Below are 21,268 nucleotides of genomic sequence, written 5' to 3'. Positions count from 1 at the left end.
CCCGCGAGGAATCAGCAAAAAAAAAATGACCGGAAAGGCTTCATCCGAGCAGTTTTTATTTATATTTTATCGAACGGTTCAAATAAAAACTGCTTGGATGAAGCCCTTCCCGGTCATTTTTTTTGCTAATTCCTTGCGGGTACTCTTAAAATCACGTTCTGAATACATTGAGCGGCTCGGATCATTGAAATTCGAACGGAAAATGGGAGAAATGAAGAGGTCCTTATTTTAATTAAAATAAGGACCTCCTCATTTGAAAATGACTATATCTATATATATATATATATATATATATTTGTAGCATTTGATTTTTCGGATGGACTTGGTGGACTATATTGTTTTGGGACGTTATTTTTGTCTCTAGTTACCTCCTTTTTAACTTGATCATGAGTTTTTATTTTTTCTATTTTGCTCATCAGGATTTAATCCAAAAAATTGATACAAAACTAACAGAAGCTTAAAAATATATTAAAAATTATTGAATCGAGCATCTATACATATTGAATTGAGTTAATTTTTCTCGGCCCACTCATTTTTAAAAAAAAAATAATTAACAAACTCGGATCATCTATGTGTTACCTAGAATGAGCCCCGTTTGCCCATCGGTTCATGGGTATGAAACTTGTCGGTCCCCTTAGTGTTAGCGGATCGAAAATCTGCATCCATAGTCGGACTTAAGTCTGATTTGCAAGAGGTCATTTTGGGGTGGGGTAGATGAGAATGAATTCTTTTTACTGCCGGTGTAAAAGTTTACTTTTCTATCACCATGTATTGTAGGTCCTATCGTGCATGTATTGTTGTAATATGAACTATTCATATTGTAAGACCCGCAAACTAGTGTATTTCTAAAAAAAAAATCAGTTTGATTGAACATCAATATCAAAATTTGAATTTTGATTCATAAATTGGACGGTTTAATTCAGTTAATAATTTTAAATGTAAACTGTCAATAATTGTCAATTTTATGCAAAATCCAAAATTTTATAGTATATCTATTGATGTCTTTTTTGCATAGATATACTAAACTATGAGTCCTGAAAAATAAACAGTTCAGATTAATAATTAACACAAAATGAAAGCTAACAGTGGTGGTGGGAGAATGGACTATTACACCGGCAGTACAGAGAATTTATTTCTCGAAGCGGTAATATGTGGATTGGTGAAATTGTAAAAAGTACTGTACTATTTTTCAGCCCTAAATTAGTAAGTAGTAGCCATCATTCACCAGGAGAACCCAAACCGTAGAATCGAACACAGCAGCAGCTTCCTCCCCCACCTATCGCCGGCTCCGGCAACGAACGATACGAACAGGTACCTCGCCCCCCCCCCCCTCTCTCTCTACAATTGGGGGGGCTTGAGCGGTGGCTTCAATGGCCTCTGCTCAGGGCCGGCCCTGTGTCCCCGTACTTATTTACGTTTGTGTTTATCAGTATTTGCATGTACGGTAGGTGTATGTGTTCATTCCAGCTAATTTGTTTACTTTATTAGTTTGGAAAATGCTATGGTGTCCACCCGCCGTTTGGGGACACCGTGATTTTTGGCATAACCGACCATTAAAAGCATAACAAGTGATGTGTATAACCAAAACTTTACAGAGACATGACCCTCAAAATTCCCAAATTTTAAGGTTTTGGTTATGCACATTATTGGTTTTTGTTATGCTTTTAATGGTCAGTTACGCCAAAAGTTACAGTATCCCAAAAATGACCGGGGACACTGTAGCATCATCCTATTAGTTTTATGTCAATCTGTTTTCATTCTAATTTGGTTGAATGTTTACTGATTTCAAACATGGCTCTTCAATTTCCCGCAAAGATGGAGCATTTATTTACACTCCTTCCCCTTTGTTTGTTTTCCTTGTTGGATAATCCGTGTAGATACACCAGCAATTGCATGTGATGTGCCTTTTGGCACAGACCAACGTAATCAAATCCCAACCTGAACCAATTCTATTGACCACTGAGACCAACTTACATCTTTCAAAATCTAGGTTTTAAACACATCCAACTTCAGTAATGATGTGGATTCTACGGATGCGTACACATCCAACTTCAGCAGTGATGTGGATTCTCTGGATGTGTATTATCTGTGTCCTGTGTTCGGTAATAATTCAGTAACCCTGCTGTCTTATTGTATGGATGTGTATTACCTGTGTGTTCGTTCCAGCATTAACAGCTCGGAATTACTTGCCCTGTGAGCAGCTAATATTGCTCTGGCAATGGTAATTCCGTGGCGTTAAACAGGAAGCCAAGTAGATGTTTCCTCGCTCTTGCTAGCCAAACATTCAAACAGTGATTTCACAGACCTCAGTAACTCCCTAGACTTCCCAACCGTCGTTACCTTTCCGTCAACAACACCCACCTTCCTCGACGCAAGGGAACCGACTCTAGATCAGTGTCATAGTTAAAAACCACAGGTCCGACCCCTCTATACTTCTCATAGTCCTCGCCGAGTCAAACCAGTGAGTGACCCATTGAGTGCAGCCTCCGAAACATCCTCATTCGCTCTCTCGGTTCCGTATCTATTTGTTGATTTCATCAACAATAGTGGAAATCTGATTCTGATTTTAATGATGCTCCTCCACCGACTGAGTCGACTAAATTTCCAATTTAATTTTCTTGTCTCTAGGACAGTCCAAAAACTCTGCTTTGTCTTATTGTATGGACTAGCAGATGCCCGTGCCCGTGCTGTCAGTATGAATTAAGTCCCAACTTAAATACACTGCTCGTCCCGTCAAATGTAATAGACATATAGCATCTATTATAATTTTGAGCTGTTTTCTTATTGGATCATTGAAGACAGCATTTAAAAAAGGATACATTACCTAAAAAGTGAGGAGGGAGGGTGAGCAGATGTATTATGAGAATATTCTCTATATCTCTCAAGAAATATATGATCTGGTGGCTACAACCTTACCATGATAATTGATTGGACGAACTGTTTTTTTTGATAAGTAAATATAATTGATTGGACGAACTTGGATGTTACTTTGTTTGTATTGGTAGACATAAACCGCTTTTTTTTTATTATAATAAAATTATCCTTCCTTAAATACTCAAGTCGTTCATTTTTAAGTGTCCACTATTGAGATTTGTGCAAAAGGGGAATGCATTCCTTGAAGATGCTCAAAAGTCTATATTTCTAAACTCAAATGACCTTGCCTTTCAAAAAAAAACTCGATGACCTAGAAAAGTAACTTTGTGACCTAAGAAAATGTCAACAAAGATACAAGGTTAAGGAGAGCAAGGGGGAGAGTGAATTCAAACGCAGACTTTACAAACAATTTAGACGCACAAGACTCCATGATTTAAATTGGGGGTGAAAAACAGACACAAATAAAATGGCGTTCATTTTTCCTAAACCCTCCCTTACCACCAAGGTTCTGAATACCATACCAGCTAGGGTACCGGCTTTCTTACTTATAATTATGAATAAGATTACTTTTTCCATTCCATGCAATTCATCCTAAAAAAACTTTCATTAGACAACAAAAGTAAATAAAAAACTATTCTCAGTCAATTCATCTTCCATGGTACATTCTGTTCGCCCAAAAAAAAATTCATCTTCCCATGGGCAACCTTTTTTTCCCTTTTTTAGCAAAATACTACAACCGGACACCTATAAAATAACCATTTCAAAAGTACGCCTAAGATAAAAGGGTAATTTGGTCCATGCCTCATATTAGGTCTTCCCACATTTTACAAACCTTCTCCAGCTACCAGCAGCTTTCTTCTGCCTCTGTTAGACTGCTACTGCCTCTCTCTCTCTCTCTGAGATCCAACCTGTCATGGCAAAAGCCGCAAATCAGGTATGGCTCTCCCTCTTCCTCTTTCTCTGGTTGCAATCTAAGTCATCTGACTGAGATGCCTTAGTAAAGCCCAGCGCCCAGCCACAGTCCGTGCAGAACGGTAACCGACGAAATCGTCGGTACCTCCATCTCGTTCGGTATTGGCTGGAATTTCCGGTATTAGAGCTGGGATGGTATTTGACATGCAAGATACCGGTTTGACACAAATCCAGTATGTACCGGGCCGTACAGTACGGGATTCACATCCTTGCTCGCCACTTCAGTTTTTTGATCAGTCGATTTTTTGTTGGCAACTTCAGTTATTATTATTAATCTTTATCCCTCAACTGCTTCATTTTGTTGTTCGTACAAAACTGCATGGGATTTAAATTCTCGTAGCAAACTCAAAGCCCAAAGGTCATGCAATCCATTACGTAGACACTGTAAGATATCAAAACTGTTAAACAAAGCACCGTAACATACCGAGGACACAATTACTACGTGTATATCCCTTTTGCTTTTATGTTTCTTTTTCCCCCTGTATATTTGGAAATGCTTACTTAGCTTGCTCAATGTAGATGCAACTATAAAGGCTCGAGTGATGGAGATTGTCGCATCAGAGTTCTTCACAACCACTCCTCCCCTTCTCACTCAAGCTGAAGATTATCAGCAGTCGGTAAGTACATTTTTACGCTTCAAAATTTCACTTTCCTAAGCTATCTGATTAATTGGATAGAGTATTCATACAAGTAGTTTTGTTTGAGGGCCTCAATCATTGAGTAATTTAGGTTCTGAAGGGTTGATTGAAGGCCAATAGTACTATATAAGAACCTAAATTACTCGATGATTTAGGCCAATGTGAACGGCATGTCGGGGACCTATCCTGAGTGTCCTAGATGTCCAAGACATATACTTCTTGGTGTCCAAGAGGTGTTTCCATGGTATCCTTGTGTGTTTGGAAAAGTAAAAAAAAAAAAAAAAAAAATCAAACCCAGTCAACGGCCTGTTGGACGAATGTTGAGTCCTGAATTCTAATGTGTCCGTGTCCTAGACGTCTGAAACATTGACATGCTGGCCTGAAAAATGTATTGGTGCTTCTTACTTGCCTCTGGAGGCCTGCTATTCTAGCTAGGTGTGACGACTATTGTATGCTACATTGTGCTGGGAGGCTCTTCCTACTAAGGCATCCCCTCCAGAATTTCAACGGGGCCTTTGTTACTGTAGGGCTCTGGGGACATGGACCTCTTCTCTTCTAAGACATGAGGCAAGGCCAAACGCAAATATAAAAAGTCGAAATCTAAGCTCTGATGTCATGGCCCAAATCTAGGAACATGACCAGCCGTGAACCGTGTGACAATCATGGAGCACTAAGCCTAACCTAAATAATTATTTAACAACTTTGAACAAATAAAATTTGAATTATGAATTTAATAAAAATATGCGAATTAAAACCAACAGTTTTTTTAGCAAGATGGGCACAATATTTGATATCCTCCAAACTCCAAATTTAACAATGAAACTACAAGTAAATAAAAGTGCGGAAGCTATTTGACACAAGAAAAGAAATAAAATACAATGTCCTAAAAGTCCAAACGGCAGGTCGCGACAATGCCACAAAGTCCACTATAATGCACAATGAACTAACCTGAACAAAATGTGAAATAAATCCGTCAACTGAAAGCTAAGTGAGTGGTCAAGCATTCTAGGGTAAAGAATACAACGTGGCATACTTTTGAACAAACAATAATTGAGGGTTCCAAAGAAATGGTTTCAAATAACAAAGGTCGATGGCTCGACATAATATCAGCAACTAAATAATGAACGATGAAGTCAATGGCTCAACAAATAGTATCAATAAGATGAATAACTAGTGAGCGAATTACCACAACGATAATCGAATAACAATAACATGTCTTCTATACCATTGGTCTGCTTAATAATATCATAACGATGAACAATAAATGAAAGTCCAAACCAAAGCGGGAACCATAATTAACAATTACCAAATGTTTTCTCAGGGCTTAGCCTGTTGGATCCATCACCGTACTTAGAGTCACTACAGGATGGCGTTGGTGCTTTTACCTAAGCCGATCCAGAGTAGGGTCACAAGGTATGTCACAAGTTTTTTCCCTATCCGTTGAGCACTAGAGTCAAAGGGTATTTCACAAGTCTTTTCCCAAGCGGCCAAAGTTACCACAATATTTCACGGATCATTCCCTTGGACTTTCACAAATATATACATGGTCCTAAACACAAAAGAACAACGGCAAACTGGAGTCACATGCACCAGGAATATTCCCTGTGCCGCTACAGAGTCTCAACAATATTATGGAGTCAACGAATAGACAACAAAAAAATTAATCACAACCAGTCAACTTCAAATATTGTCAATAACCTTGTATGCCAAAGGTACGTCAAGCGCTAACAAATAAGAATTCAATGAACAAGATTAATATTTATAGAATCACAACGAATAAGAGGATCTTTCAAGAGTTGATAGGTTCAAGAGGAATCCAAAGAAAGGGATCACAAGCTGAACTACTCACCTTGATTGGAGAGATGAAGTGCACAAAATGCAACGTAGAAGTAAGCGCTAGTCTGATTAAAAGAAAGCACATAGCCATAATTAAATTCACATAATTATTGAAATAAATACTATAAGTAGCTTCCATAATCCATCCATGCAATGAGATGCCCAACCCTAACCCCACTGACACCCGTCAAACCTATTCACACGCATTAAAACCCTCACAACAAATTACTACACCACTCACCAAGTTACTCTTGAATCTAATTATTAATATGTACGTACGTAGTCCAAAAGAGCCACATGCCTACACAGTAAAATACATATATATATATATACATATATATATACAGTTAGGTTCCGGTGAGGGATCCCGCATTTTAATAAAATGCGGGACTCCCCTTCCCGATTGAATTTCAATGATCCGAGCCGCTCAAAGTGATGAGAACGTGATTTTACGGGTCCCCGCGAGAATCAACAAAAAAAATGATTGGGAAGGGCTTCATCCAAGCAGTTTTCATTGAACGGTTCAAAAAAAATTGCTCGGATGAAGCACTTCTTGGTCTTTTTTTTTGCTGATTTCTCGCGAGAACCCTTAAAATCACGTTCTACACACATTGAACGGTTTGGATTTTCAAATTTGATTGGGAAATGAAAGTCTTGCATTTTAACAAAATGCGGGATCCCTCACTTGATCCGTGGTGTGTGTGTGTGTGTGTGTGTGTGTGTGTATATCGGGGCGGTTCTGGAGACACCTAAAAAAACACCCCATAGCTCCCGATCAAATTTTGATGATCCGAGCCGCTCAATGTGATCAGAACGTGATTTTAAGGGTACCCTCTAGAAATCAGCAAAAAAAATGACCGGGAAGGGATTGATCCGAATAGTTTCAAACAGTTTTTTATTGAATGGTTTAAATAAAAACTGCTCAAATCAAGTCTTTCCGTGTCATATTTTTTGCTAATTTCTTGCGGGCACCCTTAAAATCACATTCTGCACACATTGAACGGTTCGGATCATAAAAATTTGATCGGGAGCTATGAGATTGAGATTTGGGGTGTTTTTTTAGATGTTTTTTGGGGTGTCCCTTGAACCATCCCGTGTATATATATATATATGACAAAGAAGAAAAAGAAAACAAGGAGAAGATTATAAGTTGGAATGATGTGAACTTACTCAAAGATCCACTGCTCCGAAAACCACTGCCCCTCTCTCTCTCTCTCTCCAACCCTAGGTCTCTCTTAAGTCTTAACGTTGGAATAAAATAACTCTAGTTCTCAATATGTATAAGGAACTCTCTCTTCTGTTAATTAAATACACTCTCATTATCTGGCCCGCTCCGAGTGTTAAAAGTTAAGTCCGACCCGAGTAAAACTAAGCGGCCTAATGATATAATACACACTCACGTATACACATTCAAATTAACTTAACCATTATCTATTAAAACAAAATATAAGTTATGCGGGTTTAGATGAATATACAAAATAAATGTAGTAAATAACAATGAACATCTTTTCTTTTTTTTTACTAGAAAGAAGTTTGAAAAAAAAAATGAAAGATTAATTATTTGAGTAAAAAATATTATATTTTTTTTTTACTAAAAAAGTGGGATGTCACATTTAACGCTTGGGGTTTGTGATAGTCGAGTTTGTTTTTCGTCCTTTTATACTTTGAAACCTCCTGGATAGTGGATCCGAGCTATTACCCAAGAGGAGACAGTCTCAAACATTGATGACATGAGTTGGTTTCAACCATAGTTTCAGTGATAAGTGTTGCTTTGCCTGCATTCTCTGAGCAGAACAACATTTTTTTCATTATTCTATAACTAAATATGGAATAAAGAAAGATCCAACAGATTGAGTTGGTGGGCATACTCAATTCATGAGGCATTTGGGTAAGTTCCAGCATATTTACTCTCGAGGCCTGGCCATCTCCTCCATTCACATTAGCAAGTCTTTGTCACCAAGGTCTTGCGATCCATGTCTTCATAATTTTCACAATCCCTGCATTTAGGTAAATAGGTGCGATGGAGATGTGTGATTTCATTAAATGGTCTTTTTGTTTGTTGTTTATCTGATTAGTATGCGTATTTGTGGTTAAGCTAATGATTTGGACCTTGATTGATAATGTTTCTATATGACAAATATAACAGATCATGCCGCGCGTACTGAATTGTATTTTATCGCAGGGTGTATGTCAGTATTGTGGTGGCAAAGGATTTGAGAATGCTTTTGTTTATTGCATCACGTGCCTGAGTTTTGCTGTCCACAGGTAAGTTTGTTTAGTTGCCATTCCATTTCTACCTGTGCCATTATGATGGTACTGAAAGAGGATGAAATATACTGTTTTTGAAAGATGCGAACCAAGCTTAACAAGATTTGATAACGGAAAAATGGAAGTGATATTTCATCAAAGTAGCTCACCTGAAAGTGCCATGTAAAACTAGATAAATGTTAGAACTCATAGGAAAGGCATTGGCTGGGAACACCTTTAGCATTTAAAGGGATTGGATATTATGCACACAATTTTCTCCTTCTTATTACTCTCTGAAACTCTGTGGTAAGTTGTGTTTCTTATTTTCTTCCTATTTATTCCAGGTACTGTTTGCCTGTATTGCCGAAAACCTTCGATGAGTTTGTCCGTTGGTATTGTGAGGATTGTGAACCAAAGTCTGCAAACCATTCTCCTCCTGAGAACCCTTGCTCTAGCCCATCCAGAAGCCCATCCAGAAGAACAGATCACTTAATTTCCAAAGGTGTTCGAGTGAAAAAGTCCAAAAAAAAATTGAAGAAAAAGAATGTCTCTCTCTCGGTGCCCCAAACAAAGGACCAAGGACAACAACGTAGCCCCTCACAACCACCTTCTGACGCTAAAACAAAGCTTGACTGCACTGCGCATGCACTACAAAGTAGCCTCTCCCAGGAGGATTCTGATGCACGCACACAGGTTCAATTGACTGAGCATGCTCAGTTGGCAAGTGATTGTTCTGACCGAAATCATATATTGAAGGGGAAGGAAAATACTGTTGCACCTTTAGTCAATGAGACGGAGGAGCAGAAACGTCAAAGTAGCCCCTCGGAGCAACCTTGTGAGGCACAGACAGGGCTTGAGTTGTGTGTTGCCAGTTGTTCTCCCCTGACGACTATGCAGCATTCAATGGCTGAGACAGAGGAGCAATTACTAGACAACTCCTCTGAGGAACCTTGTGAGGCACAGACAGAGCTTGCATCACGTGTCGCCAGTTATTCTCCCGTGAATGAGAACACGACTATGCAGCCTTCAGTTGCTGAGACAATGGAGCAGATATGTGAGAGTAGCCCCTCTCAGCAACCTTGTGAGGCAAAAACAGAGCTTGCTTTGTGTGTTGTTGGTCCTACTCCCCTGAATGACACAATTCAACCATGCAGTGAGAACTATGGAAATGGGTTGCAACTTGGAAAGAGAAGAAGATTTCCCGTAGAGGGTGGCAGTGAATTTGGCAACGAGGCTGAGTTAGTTAAAATTGATGATTCTAAAACAACCACGGGTGATTTATCACATACCTTGGAAAATAACTACCATCTCCATGCACAACCTGTTAGTGATCGCATTTGGAGGTGAGAAATTCTACTTTAGTTTCTGTTTATATCCACCAATAAGTTGACGAATTATGATTCTTGGACATCTTATATATATGGTATCAAACCTTGTTGGTTTTTCTTCTGTTTTTCAGGGGAAGTTTTAGTATTCGCAAGAAAATTTTTGGCATTTTTGACGGAGTTGTGGCCCATTTGTCAAGCAAAGCGTGCCAAAAAGTGTGCAAGGTGGCTGCTTTGTTACCGGCAGTACTTTACTTGGAGATGCTTCCGAAGAGTGCTTTGTGGCCTGAGAATTTCCAGAAATCAGAACCATCTGATGAACATATCGGACTATATTTCTTTGCCGAAAGCAAATGGTGATGGTTGTGTAATTTATGTTTTCTCATCTAGTTATCCTAGTTTGGGTCTTGTTTCATTCTTTTATTTTTGTATCGTGTTTCAGGTACGAATGGGTTTTCGACTGCTTGGTGGATGATATGATTGACCAAGATCTTGCCATGAGAGCCAGTGTAAAAAATGCAGAGCTCTTGGTTTTCCCTTCTGCCGAACTGCCCCTACAGTACTGGAGTGAGCTCAAAACTCAAACTCTCAAAACATGACTATGTTCATGGTCTTTTCTGTATTAGTATACCCGTGTCGGACGCTCGTCCCTTTGATAAGGGTTTGGGATGTATCCTACTTGTAGATGTTCATTGACTCAAAAATAGTATTCACTTTCAAGTTTTCTACACGACCATGTATAAACCCCAATAATAACCTTGAAATTCTCTATGGCATCTTGTAAACCATCATTATTCCCTAGAATATCGAAGAAGCATATTAAAAAGTGCTTAGTTCTTCCGTGTCCTTGTCAAGGATTGATTTTTTGTTTCGGCATTTTGTTTCAGTTAGCTAGGAGAGAGGAAATGTGCATATATTGTCAGAAGTTAGATCTGTCTCCTGTCTTGCTCCGCCCATTACCCATCGGTTGGTGATTACGTGGGTACTGTTATTATTGTTGTAGCTAGGAGAAACGAAACATTATGTTCTAGGAAGATTTTGAATATGTAGCCAGAACACAATGAAAATGTTGAAAGAATTTGGAGTACATGAGAATGTCATTGTTCAACACTTCTAATGTTGGTGTCGAAGAAGTGAAACGACTCATTTTTTGTATATGTTTCGTTTATCAGACATGTTTCGGTGCATTTCGATATGTGAATTGAAATTTGGGGATTTCACCAGTGTTTTTTCTCGGTCTTCTAGGAAGTAGAAACATTTGATCATTTTGATGGAAATGAAATGAGCTTCTGTTCCTTGCTCCCTCTGCTAATAAACATGATAATTGGATGAATCCAACACTTAAACAAACACGGCACCGAGTCCATGTTACTTAGAAATGTGATCGGGAGCATTGCTGTCTTCATATCAAGTTTAACTTAGTGAAATCATTGTTTGCAGAGTTCCAGGGCAAGTATTACTTGTGGGGAGTGTTCCGGAAAAAGCAAGATTCCTCTTTCCATCTAGCAGATCAGGGTCTTCAAGTTGAAAAGGGCAACACTGAACTTGTTGTGTATTCCAATTCAGAAAATGGTGTGGACACAGGAGACGAGAGGAATCTCTCACTGACCAAGACTCGGGACGCCCAGAGTCCTCGAAGTCCTCTAAGCAACAGTTGTAGGTCAGGGCCTGGCCCTTGTTGATGTGACAAGTTAATTGAACTTTGAATCATTTTTTTGAGTTGTAGTTCTGTGGCCTGACAATACGACTACGAGTGAGGCGACTATGATTGGGATGCGGAACTGCAATATGAAGATTGATGATACTGGAACGCCAGCAACACCTATCAACAGGTATATGAATGAACTAATGTGGAAAATGGGATACGAAGCATCCATTGGGAATCTTTTTGAGAACGAACAAACGCTGATTGTTCAATGAGTGCTGATCAGTGTTCTAGCATAAAACCCTAGGAGGAGCACTGAAGCCTGGAAGTGAGGGATAATGCACGTTTTGGAACAGACCCGTGGTGTAAATGGAGATTGCTGATGTGTGCATGTCAAAAAGGTTGGAGGGAGGGAGGGATGACTGGTGGGGTTGATTTTGTTATTCCTGTGCTTTTATGATGATGTACATCTTTTTGTCGTGTATATTTTGAATTATCGAATATCAAAGGTAGTTAGTGATTCTTAAACGTATTCGTGAGCTATTGATGTGGGGGAGAAACTAAAAGCGCATTCTGGGAATTTAGCCTGGCATCCCTTCCACCACAATGGGATTTCTGTCCGGGAACATCATGTCTCTCCTTGTCCCAGACGTTTTTCTCCCTTTTCATCCTTAATAATTTCTCGCATAATCTGATCTTTGCACGTGTGATACATATGTTATGGCCTACAAAATATATCGTTCCATGCAATATCTAAAATGGGGTACAGCACGAGGATCACTTTCCTGGTGGAAGAGGCTTGTGTAACGTTCTGATGTCAATCTGAGCGAAAAATTGCCTGCATAACTTCTGCAGCAGTTAACGTCTCGATGGCATAACTTTGTCGCCATAATCCCCACCCACGGTGTTGGTAATAGAAATAGAATACCCCTCAACCGTGTGTTGAATATTTCGATCTTGTCCCAAAAGAATTGGGCGGTAAGGCTAATTCTGCTTTACCCACATTCCAGCAATCTGAAAGTTTGGCGAATGTGATTTCCTAACAATCCCGCGATGAAAGAAAAGCAGTGGAAGATGAAGGAGTGAAAGGGGCTGAGCCACTTGATGGAGTAACGGTTGACAATGGCCCTGATTATTCCACGAAATTAACTCGCTCTTAATTGAATAATTAACCACTCCCATGGTACTAAACAAGTAAACGAGTAGCCGAATGATCTTAGAGCATCTCCGGTTGGATCTCCAAAATTAGCTCCTGAATTCGATGTGTTTTATTTGAACATCCGATCTACAAAACTACCACTTTGTATTTGGAAAAAATAAAGTCTTTGTATATAGATTTATATATATAGATCTGGATACAGATGTGTCCGATATCATCTGATGCACGTGAGACTCACAACCCACTTGCATCGGACCATTTTGAACACATTTATATTCGAATTTGTGCACATAAATTTATGTACGTAGCATTGCTCTATGGGTGAAAAACGTTAACCGCGGAGAGAAAGAAAGCCTAATGCTAGTACATGGCATTGTTGAGAGTTGTTTTCAAAACAAGATTTGATTACGTTATGGCATATTGTTTGCTTGCAAGAGCACTTTTTAGTGTAATTAAATTTGATGTATAAGTACGTTATGGCATATTGTTTGCTTGCAAGAGCACTTTTTAGTGTAATTAAATTTGATGTATAAGTATCGATCGTCACCATGGTATACTGGGCAAGATGGTAAAATGCAATCACAAGCTAAATAAAGTGTCTATTTAAGTCAATTTCTCACTTCAAGAAATCGGTGAGAGACTGACAGTTGCTTTCGATACAAATTGATTACGTTATCACACGCATCCTCAATCCCTTTCTCGATGTATCCTTTCGAGTTACGAATAAAATATTTTCTTTGCCGATCCAAAAAGTAAAAGAGAATATTATTTACTGTTCTTTAGGTGCGATGTTTAAATATTGTCATCGTAGCATACTGGGCATGAGGGTTTTCGTCCGAGTTTGGACAACTCGAATATCCTATTGTTCGTTTACGTAGCATAATATCAGAGTAACTCATCATTTGTCACACAATCACATAGAACACGATCAATAAGGTGTTTTAAGTATTGTTTGACTTCTAATTATATGCGCAAAGGTTTTTTTTATTTTTTATAATCGTATGTGACATCTGAGGAGTCTAATTTTCTTCACGTACCCAATTTAAAAGTGATGTCGATAATTGTTACCTATCTATCTAATAGGACGTTGAGAGATCCGTATCGATTTCACTTCTAAGCATACTCATAAAAGGTAAGATACATATCGTATCATGGCATTTATTAAAACAAAAGATACTTTTGAAAATAGGTATGCCCGTCCTTGAGCCAGAGGCCCCCCTTGGCGAAGAACTTCCGGGGGCAAGATACGTACGTCCGTAATAATGTAGGATTTGAATAATAGTGGCTTCAATATGGTAGTTTTAGCATTGGTAAAAACACAGTTTAAAAGTAGTTGGCTGCCTCAGTGGTGAGGCCTTATGTCCTCATACATCTGGGTAAGGTTCGATTCCCGTAAGCCTCATTCTCCTCTCACAAATCTCATTGGATAACATAGATTAGGTTTAACGAATGAAAAAAAAAAAAAAAGAAGTTTCAAATCTTTTTTCTGTCTTTTCAAATTCGACATATGAGTAGCATCCTGAAAATATCAAATCTAACTACAAAAGTTGGTTAAGTATTTAAAGAATATGTTAGGATACACAACCAAGATAGCAAAATACGCATGGAAGACAATATAGCTTGAATTTGCAAGTGAGGTAGTAGCAAAGTAGACTTTTAATTGATGATAAATTTGAAAGTATCAAGTAGACTTTTGATGATAAATTTGAAAGTATCGATCTGCTAGAGACGCTCTTACATCACATTCCTAACATAACTAACGATAAAACAAGATGACAGTTGGGGGAATCCGAACACTTCATAGATATTGAAAGGAGAACAAGCAAATTAATTAGGGAATCGAAAGAACAGGAAATTTACATTAGGGTTGGGTTGCAAATTACATACCACAAATATTACAACAAACATGGTAAAATAAAACAGGAGTGATGAGCGTTCTTAACAAAGAAATGTCGAATCAACCCGAGCGCCCACTAATTCAATCTATGCACAAAAGACTACAAATAGTTAATACCCATTTGAGTCCCCTTTGTATTATCCTCAAACCTCACCATTAATTGAAAATAACACTAAAGGAAACCAGCTGCACATCTGCATATGTTCCTCTAGTTCTCTCTCTTGAAAGTGAAAGAGTTGTTGAAAAGGTCTAGACATGGAGTAGGGGTTGTTATCATATGAGGTGAAAGAAAGTATGAACTATGATTAGTCATGAAATTGCCCTCCAAATAGTTCTTGTTACCTCTTAATGAAGGGCTCAAATCTTGATAAAAACTCAGAGGATTTTGATCAGATGGTGGAGGGAAAAAGTTTGGTGTCATAGTTGGAAGAGCCGACGTCTGACCGGACGATAAAATCCCGGGAAAAAAACTAGTCCTACCAGGTAATTCTGTGCTTATATTTGTACCTTTAACCATGCCCAAATCGCCAACTTGTGGTTTCTTTTCTTCTGGGAATCTGTTAGTCTTTTCTGGCGAAATCGCAATTGGACATGTGATCCCCTGTGCCCAACTATTTGCTTCTGTATGTCCCCATGCATTGTTAGCCGTAGAATCTTGCCTTGGTAATTGTCCATTTGGAGATTTCAACGATATTGTACGCTCACCTATATAGTGGGACCCAGAAATATTATTTGGAGACATGGGATATTTGGCCGAACACTTTGAAGATGACAAGCCAGTGAGACGTTGGACTAGTGCCATGAACTCACTAGGGTTTGTGTGAATAACCTTTGGAGAGACCACATATGTAATGACCGGTGGCCGGCTTTGCTGATGAGGGGGTGTTTGGGATGGCACCACCGGTGGTTTTTTGATCCTATGTGAGTCTATATGTACTTTCAGAGGGGCAGGACGGGCCCTTTGGAGCTCTCGTCTGGATGATTTTCCAGCCGAAAAGTCCAAATGGTCCATCGCGGAGAGTACGACAAGACCTAGAGAGAGAAGATGAATGAGATGGTGGTGGTAATGGTGATGGAGGCTTTATAATATTTTTGGCCAACTCTAATTAAGAAGATTGTTATAGCTAGGGGCTGAGGTGAGTATTTAAAGAGTGGAGCCAATGAAATGTGGGGATTAATACCGTTAAAAAAAGAAAGAAAATATAATGTACGTGTGAGTGAGTAGAAATTGGCAACTTGTGCATATTCATTGTTAATTAAGGGTTTGCCGGCCTTTTATTGTGTACTATGGTGGAACGTATCTAAAATTCGATCGCGGATTGGATTTGTGAAGATTACATGACAACATGATATCTCTCGAGAAAGCCATCCAGTGACGACTCCAAAAATTTTCAGTGATCAATGGGGTCAGATTCTTTTGCTTGTCTAACCGATTGATAGGAAAGCGATTTTTACAATTAGAGTGTATGCACCACACGATTGTCAAAAGTTATGAAAGTGAAGCCGAGCCAAAAAAAAAAAAAATATTATGAAAGTGAAGTGCGTAGAAATAAAGGATAAAGAAGAATATGATTTAATAATTTGTTAACCTTTTAGAACAAAGATACAGTATATGCATCTACAAATGACTCACCTATTTGTTCAATGTCGGACTGAATTATACGTTTAGGACCTAAATGGGGCACAATAACATTTTTTTTTTCTTGACAAAAAGGAATCTATTAATCATTGAAACAAGCGGTTACAACGATAACATTAATACATGGCGCAAATGTGATTTTGAGGAAGCTCTTAGTTAGAATCGGACACAAGTATATATCATTCTACGGGGGTGTTTGCAATAGTTTTTTTTTTTTAAATTTAGATTGTTAATTCTGCTTCAGATTATAAATTTCAGATCCTACTATACTCTATAGTTATGAATAGAGATCGTTAATTTTGCTTCAGATTCTAGATTTTAGATCCTACTATACTCTATAGTTATCAATAGAGCCCAAACATCAAATAGCCCCGGCAGCCATGGGTTTTTTTTTTTAGTAATTCGGAAATTCATAAATTAACCAACTTAAAGTTCAGAACATAAAGTGCGATCAGGGTTAAAACAATTACAAGTCCCATACAAGCTAAAATTAGTCTAGAAACTGCCTAATGTTTAGGCTATCCCTAATGAGAAATTCCTGAACAAAAATAGGGATGTCCGCCGCGACCACAAGGTTTTCATTCTGCTCAACACCCAAACGGGCGAGGTAATCCGCACACTAGTTGGCATTACGATCCAGACGTGGGTTAAGCTTGCTCCTGTACGATTTAGGAGCCACACGGGCATCATCATTGATGATGACACTTTGTGGGTGGTTGTTCGATCGGATTCCCTTCATTGATCATGTTAGTAACTGCAATGAGAGAGTCTGATTCAATTAATCCTGACCGACGTTGGATAGGGTTTGCTCCAAGATGATGGTCAGGCCAAACCTCTGTAGATGCCCCAGAGCTCCGCTAGCTTAATTCTAGGCTTGATTCACAGGTGAGTTTTCCGGTAGCAGCCATGGTTAATTTGCTTGCTTTCCAAAAAATTGCTTAGTTATACATCGATCATGTACGTGGGAGGAATTCTTGGTTAATGGGATCGAAATTTTAACCGTAAACGCGCACAATACATTTAATTTCTCTACAAAATTATAGGGAGAGATTTTTATTTTTTTGACAATGATATATCAAATTTTTTTGACGATATATATATGATATACTTGAAATTGAAAAGTTGCCTTTGGCTCTACAGCATTGCACTTAGGTTCCACGACAAAGAATTGTTGGAGTTCAACTCTTCTCTCAATGTGCTATTCTAACTTTTCTTACTTTCACACTTGCAAATTAAAAAACTCCCCCATCGTATTGTTTGCCCGTTTGTGAAAATCATGTCACTTTTTGGGTTAATTCCTTAAATTGGTAGAAAAATATTCAACAAATTAAGGGGGAAAGTGCGCGATTGTTTTCAGTCAAAAGTGGCACAATTTTTTGAAATGACAAACAATATGGGGAGAGGGAGTATATGCAGCAGCTCCACATGGAGTCCAGAGGCTTCAAGCGAATCCCCTGGACTTGAAAAATGTACTAAAATTTTATATTTTTTTTACATATAATTTGATTTTTCTTTCATACTTTTCATATTGTTGGCACTGAATTGTTCATGAGTAGTCAAATAAAAAAAAACTTCACTTAAATTTGTGAGGTATATAAATAATATAATTCAACAAAACAAAATAAATTAAGCACAATTTATTTTCAATCATAATAAAAAATTTCAATTTATATAAAGCTTTTTATCCGAAAAATTTCTTTATGTTTTTGTCACCGCTGAACTAAAACCCTGGAGCTGCCACTCCGCTACTGAGTATATGTCCTGATGAGATATGATTCCATCTCTAAATGCATGCATGATAGCACTATTTACAGTTAACACTCAAGATTTATTCTATAATATCTCATTCATGGATTGATTTCGCGCGCATTCACTTGTAGGATATTGTATTTTGATAGAAATGTTCCGGAAATTTCATAACTTTTGTCAAATGAATGGGGCAATATTATAAACTCAATGAGGTCAAATTTGTTAGAAAGATTTCAAACGTGTATCAAACCATGGATAGTCAGAAGATTGAGTAACTCAATTGATTTAACTTGACCACATCTCCTCCTCCACGCGTACCCAATTACGACCTAACCTCGTTATTAGATTTTTTTTTCCGTAAAATTGTTGTGTTTTATAAACTTTTGTTAGTTGTGCATTAAATATTTGTAGACCATTGATCCTCTCGACAGCAAGAATCTAAAAAGTAAAAAAAACCTAAAGACAATTACTAAAAACTTAAAAATGTTCAAGGAAGACACAAACCACTAAAACAAATAGATTTTTTGGATCATGTTTGTTGTTATTGAACTCCTTTAAGTTCTTGATCATTATTCGCTATCATTTAGATTCTTCTCATCACGAGAAATCAATGAACCGTAAAAGGTTGACGCAAAACTAACAGAAATGCGTATAAGTTAAAAATTTTAGAAAAAAAAAAACAATCCATTAGGCGGGCCAAACCCCACCTAGGTTAATGTTTCATGACTTTTGAGGATGTTGTGAACAAATAAGTAGCAGACTTTCCATTTAGAAGTTGCATGTCTTGGTGGGGTCCTTTAATTTGTTCCAAAATCTGTGTTTTCAGGCCGAATTGTTTTTGTTTTATATATATAAAAAAACAATGTAACACTGTATAAGTTTTGTGACCAAGTCACACAAATTAAGGTGAGCTATTGTGTGTTCTCATGTCGGGTAATATGATTTATTTTACGTATCGAGTTGATTGTTTATGCAAAAAATCAACTAGATCAGCAAAAGTGGCGGCTATAAGCCAAAATGTCGAATCGCACGACATGCAAGTGGTTACTTCATCATTGCATATTTTAGTGTAATCTTGTTAAGATTTCATATCTCTGTCAAAAAAGGGAATATGTAAACTTTGTTTGTGGTTCTTTTTGGAATCTTAGAACTTTGTAAATGCATACGAAGACCAAGCTACGATTTTCATAGATAAAAAAAAAAATCTTAATGCATAATTTGGAAAATCGTTCTACTACTATCATTTTTTGTTGACATTAGAATCCCGAAAACTTATATTGAGTTATATTTTTTTAAAAAGTAAGATAAAATTTCGGACTAAACTTAACTTTATTTCAATTTAGAATCTCCATTTTTTCAATCAAAAAATTTAGAACCTTATTTCCTATTAAAGGACGGAAGATATTCACACACAGACAAATATATATATATATATATATATATATATATATATATATATATATATATATATATATATATATATATATATATATATAGGGAAAAAAAAGTATAAACTCGAGCCCAAGATCTGGTCATTGTAAAAAGAGTTGGGTTATCCTTTGTTCTCGACACTCTTTCGTTTCTCAAATAATTACTTAGTTTAGTTAGTGGAACGGAGTCTAAGGATCACATTTGGTTGAACTCTTTTGACATGATTTGATTATAATCTGAAATTTTTAACCAAACCACGCCCAGCTTTTTCAACGAACCCTTGTGGAGTATTGACACGTGCGAGAGAAGAGTTTCCCAAACAAACAGTCTAAGAATACACCTTTAAAAGTTAAAACACAATTCCGGAGACAAGGGTGTCCACAACTATCTGATGTATGCGAATCTATGTAAATCTGACGATTTCGGACACAATTGTATTCGAAGTTGTGCTTTAAAGGTGTGCTTGTAGCATTGCACTTGTCCAAATGCAAGCATGCGCTATTACTGTTTTCCATCACAGCGTCCAAATGCATTCCAAAGTCCAATTAATTGTGCCGCCCAAGTCCAAGATGCAAGGTTATAAGCCCAGTCCAAATGCATGCCCCACTACATTGTCACAGCATATGTTCTCTAGCTATATACTAATCTGGAAAATACTCCATTTTTTTCAGATAATAAATGTTGAATCTTAATATTTAGTCGTTGGACAATATTACAACTCCAAGGGGTCAAAATCCTAAGCAATTTGTGTAGATTTTTGGGGGCAATATTACAACTCCAAGGGGTCAAAACTACTACAGCAAAACCAAAGATTTAGGAAAATTGTAAAGGGTGAATTTTCCCACACATATATTTATATGCCCGTGCATGTTTGGGACTATATACTCACCCGAAAGAGAAAGCCTTCCGCACCGGCTTCTTTACATTTTGGATCAATTTACACATTAAAAAGTCTTGTTGCCTATAAAAAAAAAATTACACCTTAAAAAATCACTTTATTACTTTAGCAACACTTTTAAAATTAATGTTTACTGCATCAGGCTCTCTATTTTTACTCTCTTCTCAATTAAATATTTTTCCTCTACTTAAAAGTACATGAAAAATAATATGTAATACCCGGGAGAGGTGTTAATGTTTGGAATAGATGAGGTGTAAAAAATAATAAAATATTAGGTACCCAATGAATAGTGCCTCTCTTCTTCAAGAGAGTGACTGTAGCAAGAACTAATTTGGTCCAATTGGTGGCAAGGCTAATGCCCTGGATTTTGTCCATTTTTCCTCGCTAGTCTAGCGCCAAAAGGACGAGAGGCAAGCTTAATGCAGATGCTCTAAAGTGGAGCTCGTTATCCCATAGGTACTTCATAATTGGCTAAGTCAATTTATACGAAAATTTTTGCTTAATTTTACTAATGGTCTCCAAAGTATTAGTAAATTATCAATTTGGTCCATAACATACAAATCGGGTCTATTGCATTCCCAACATTTAAAATGTACATATAAATAGTCCCCGGAGCTACCTCCATCCGCATTTACCATCAACTACAAGGGCATTATCGTCAAATTCCTCATTTTTTTTACCAATGGTCCTCAAAGTAATAGCAAAATGTTAATTTGGTCTCCAACATACAAATTGTGTCTATTGTGCGCAACTTAACTAATTCTGGAGCCCTGAAGTTAACGATTGAAGTAAGCCTCCACTGGCCTCAAAATATATAATGATTTCCACCAAACTGATTCTCTCTATCAAGATTATTTTGGGGGTAAATTCCGTTTATCAAGATTGTATGCATCTCGATTGTATCTGCCCTTTATATATATATAACTGTAGAAATAGATTGGAAATATATACCATAAAT

General features: G+C 37.5%; 2 protein-coding genes across 4 annotated transcripts; one reads left to right on the top strand and one right to left on the bottom strand.

Moving 5' to 3' along the window:
• Positions 1–1,151: 1,151 nt before the first annotated feature.
• Positions 1,152–12,184, top strand: LOC131306621 (uncharacterized). Of its 3 annotated transcripts, none has more exons than XM_058332976.1 (7): positions 1,152–1,311; positions 4,366–4,463; positions 8,503–8,585; positions 8,912–9,910; positions 10,027–10,248; positions 10,335–10,459; positions 11,333–12,184. In XM_058332976.1, exons 2-7 carry the CDS (start codon positions 4,389–4,391, stop codon positions 11,572–11,574), a joined length of 1,746 nt encoding a protein of 581 aa, XP_058188959.1. In that variant the 5' UTR covers positions 1,152–1,311; positions 4,366–4,388; the 3' UTR covers positions 11,575–12,184. The 3 variants fall into 3 exon arrangements, with proteins under 3 accessions (XP_058188959.1, XP_058188961.1, XP_058188960.1); XM_058332978.1 differs by lacking the exon at positions 11,333–12,184 and adding an exon at positions 10,780–11,250; XM_058332977.1 differs by lacking the exon at positions 1,152–1,311 and adding an exon at positions 3,686–3,808.
• A 2,286-nt stretch (positions 12,185–14,470) lies between these two features.
• LOC131306624 (uncharacterized) lies at positions 14,471–15,668 on the bottom strand. The gene has a single exon (XM_058332981.1). It carries the CDS (start codon positions 15,603–15,605, stop codon positions 14,802–14,804), a length of 804 nt encoding a protein of 267 aa, XP_058188964.1. The 5' UTR covers positions 15,606–15,668; the 3' UTR covers positions 14,471–14,801.
• Positions 15,669–21,268: the final 5,600 nt, after the last annotated feature.

Source organism: Rhododendron vialii, chromosome 11a (genome assembly GCF_030253575.1).
Source record: "Rhododendron vialii isolate Sample 1 chromosome 11a, ASM3025357v1".
In the NCBI taxonomy this organism is placed as follows: domain Eukaryota; kingdom Viridiplantae; phylum Streptophyta; class Magnoliopsida; order Ericales; family Ericaceae; genus Rhododendron; species Rhododendron vialii.
This window is presented reverse-complemented; position numbering and strand designations above follow the sequence as displayed.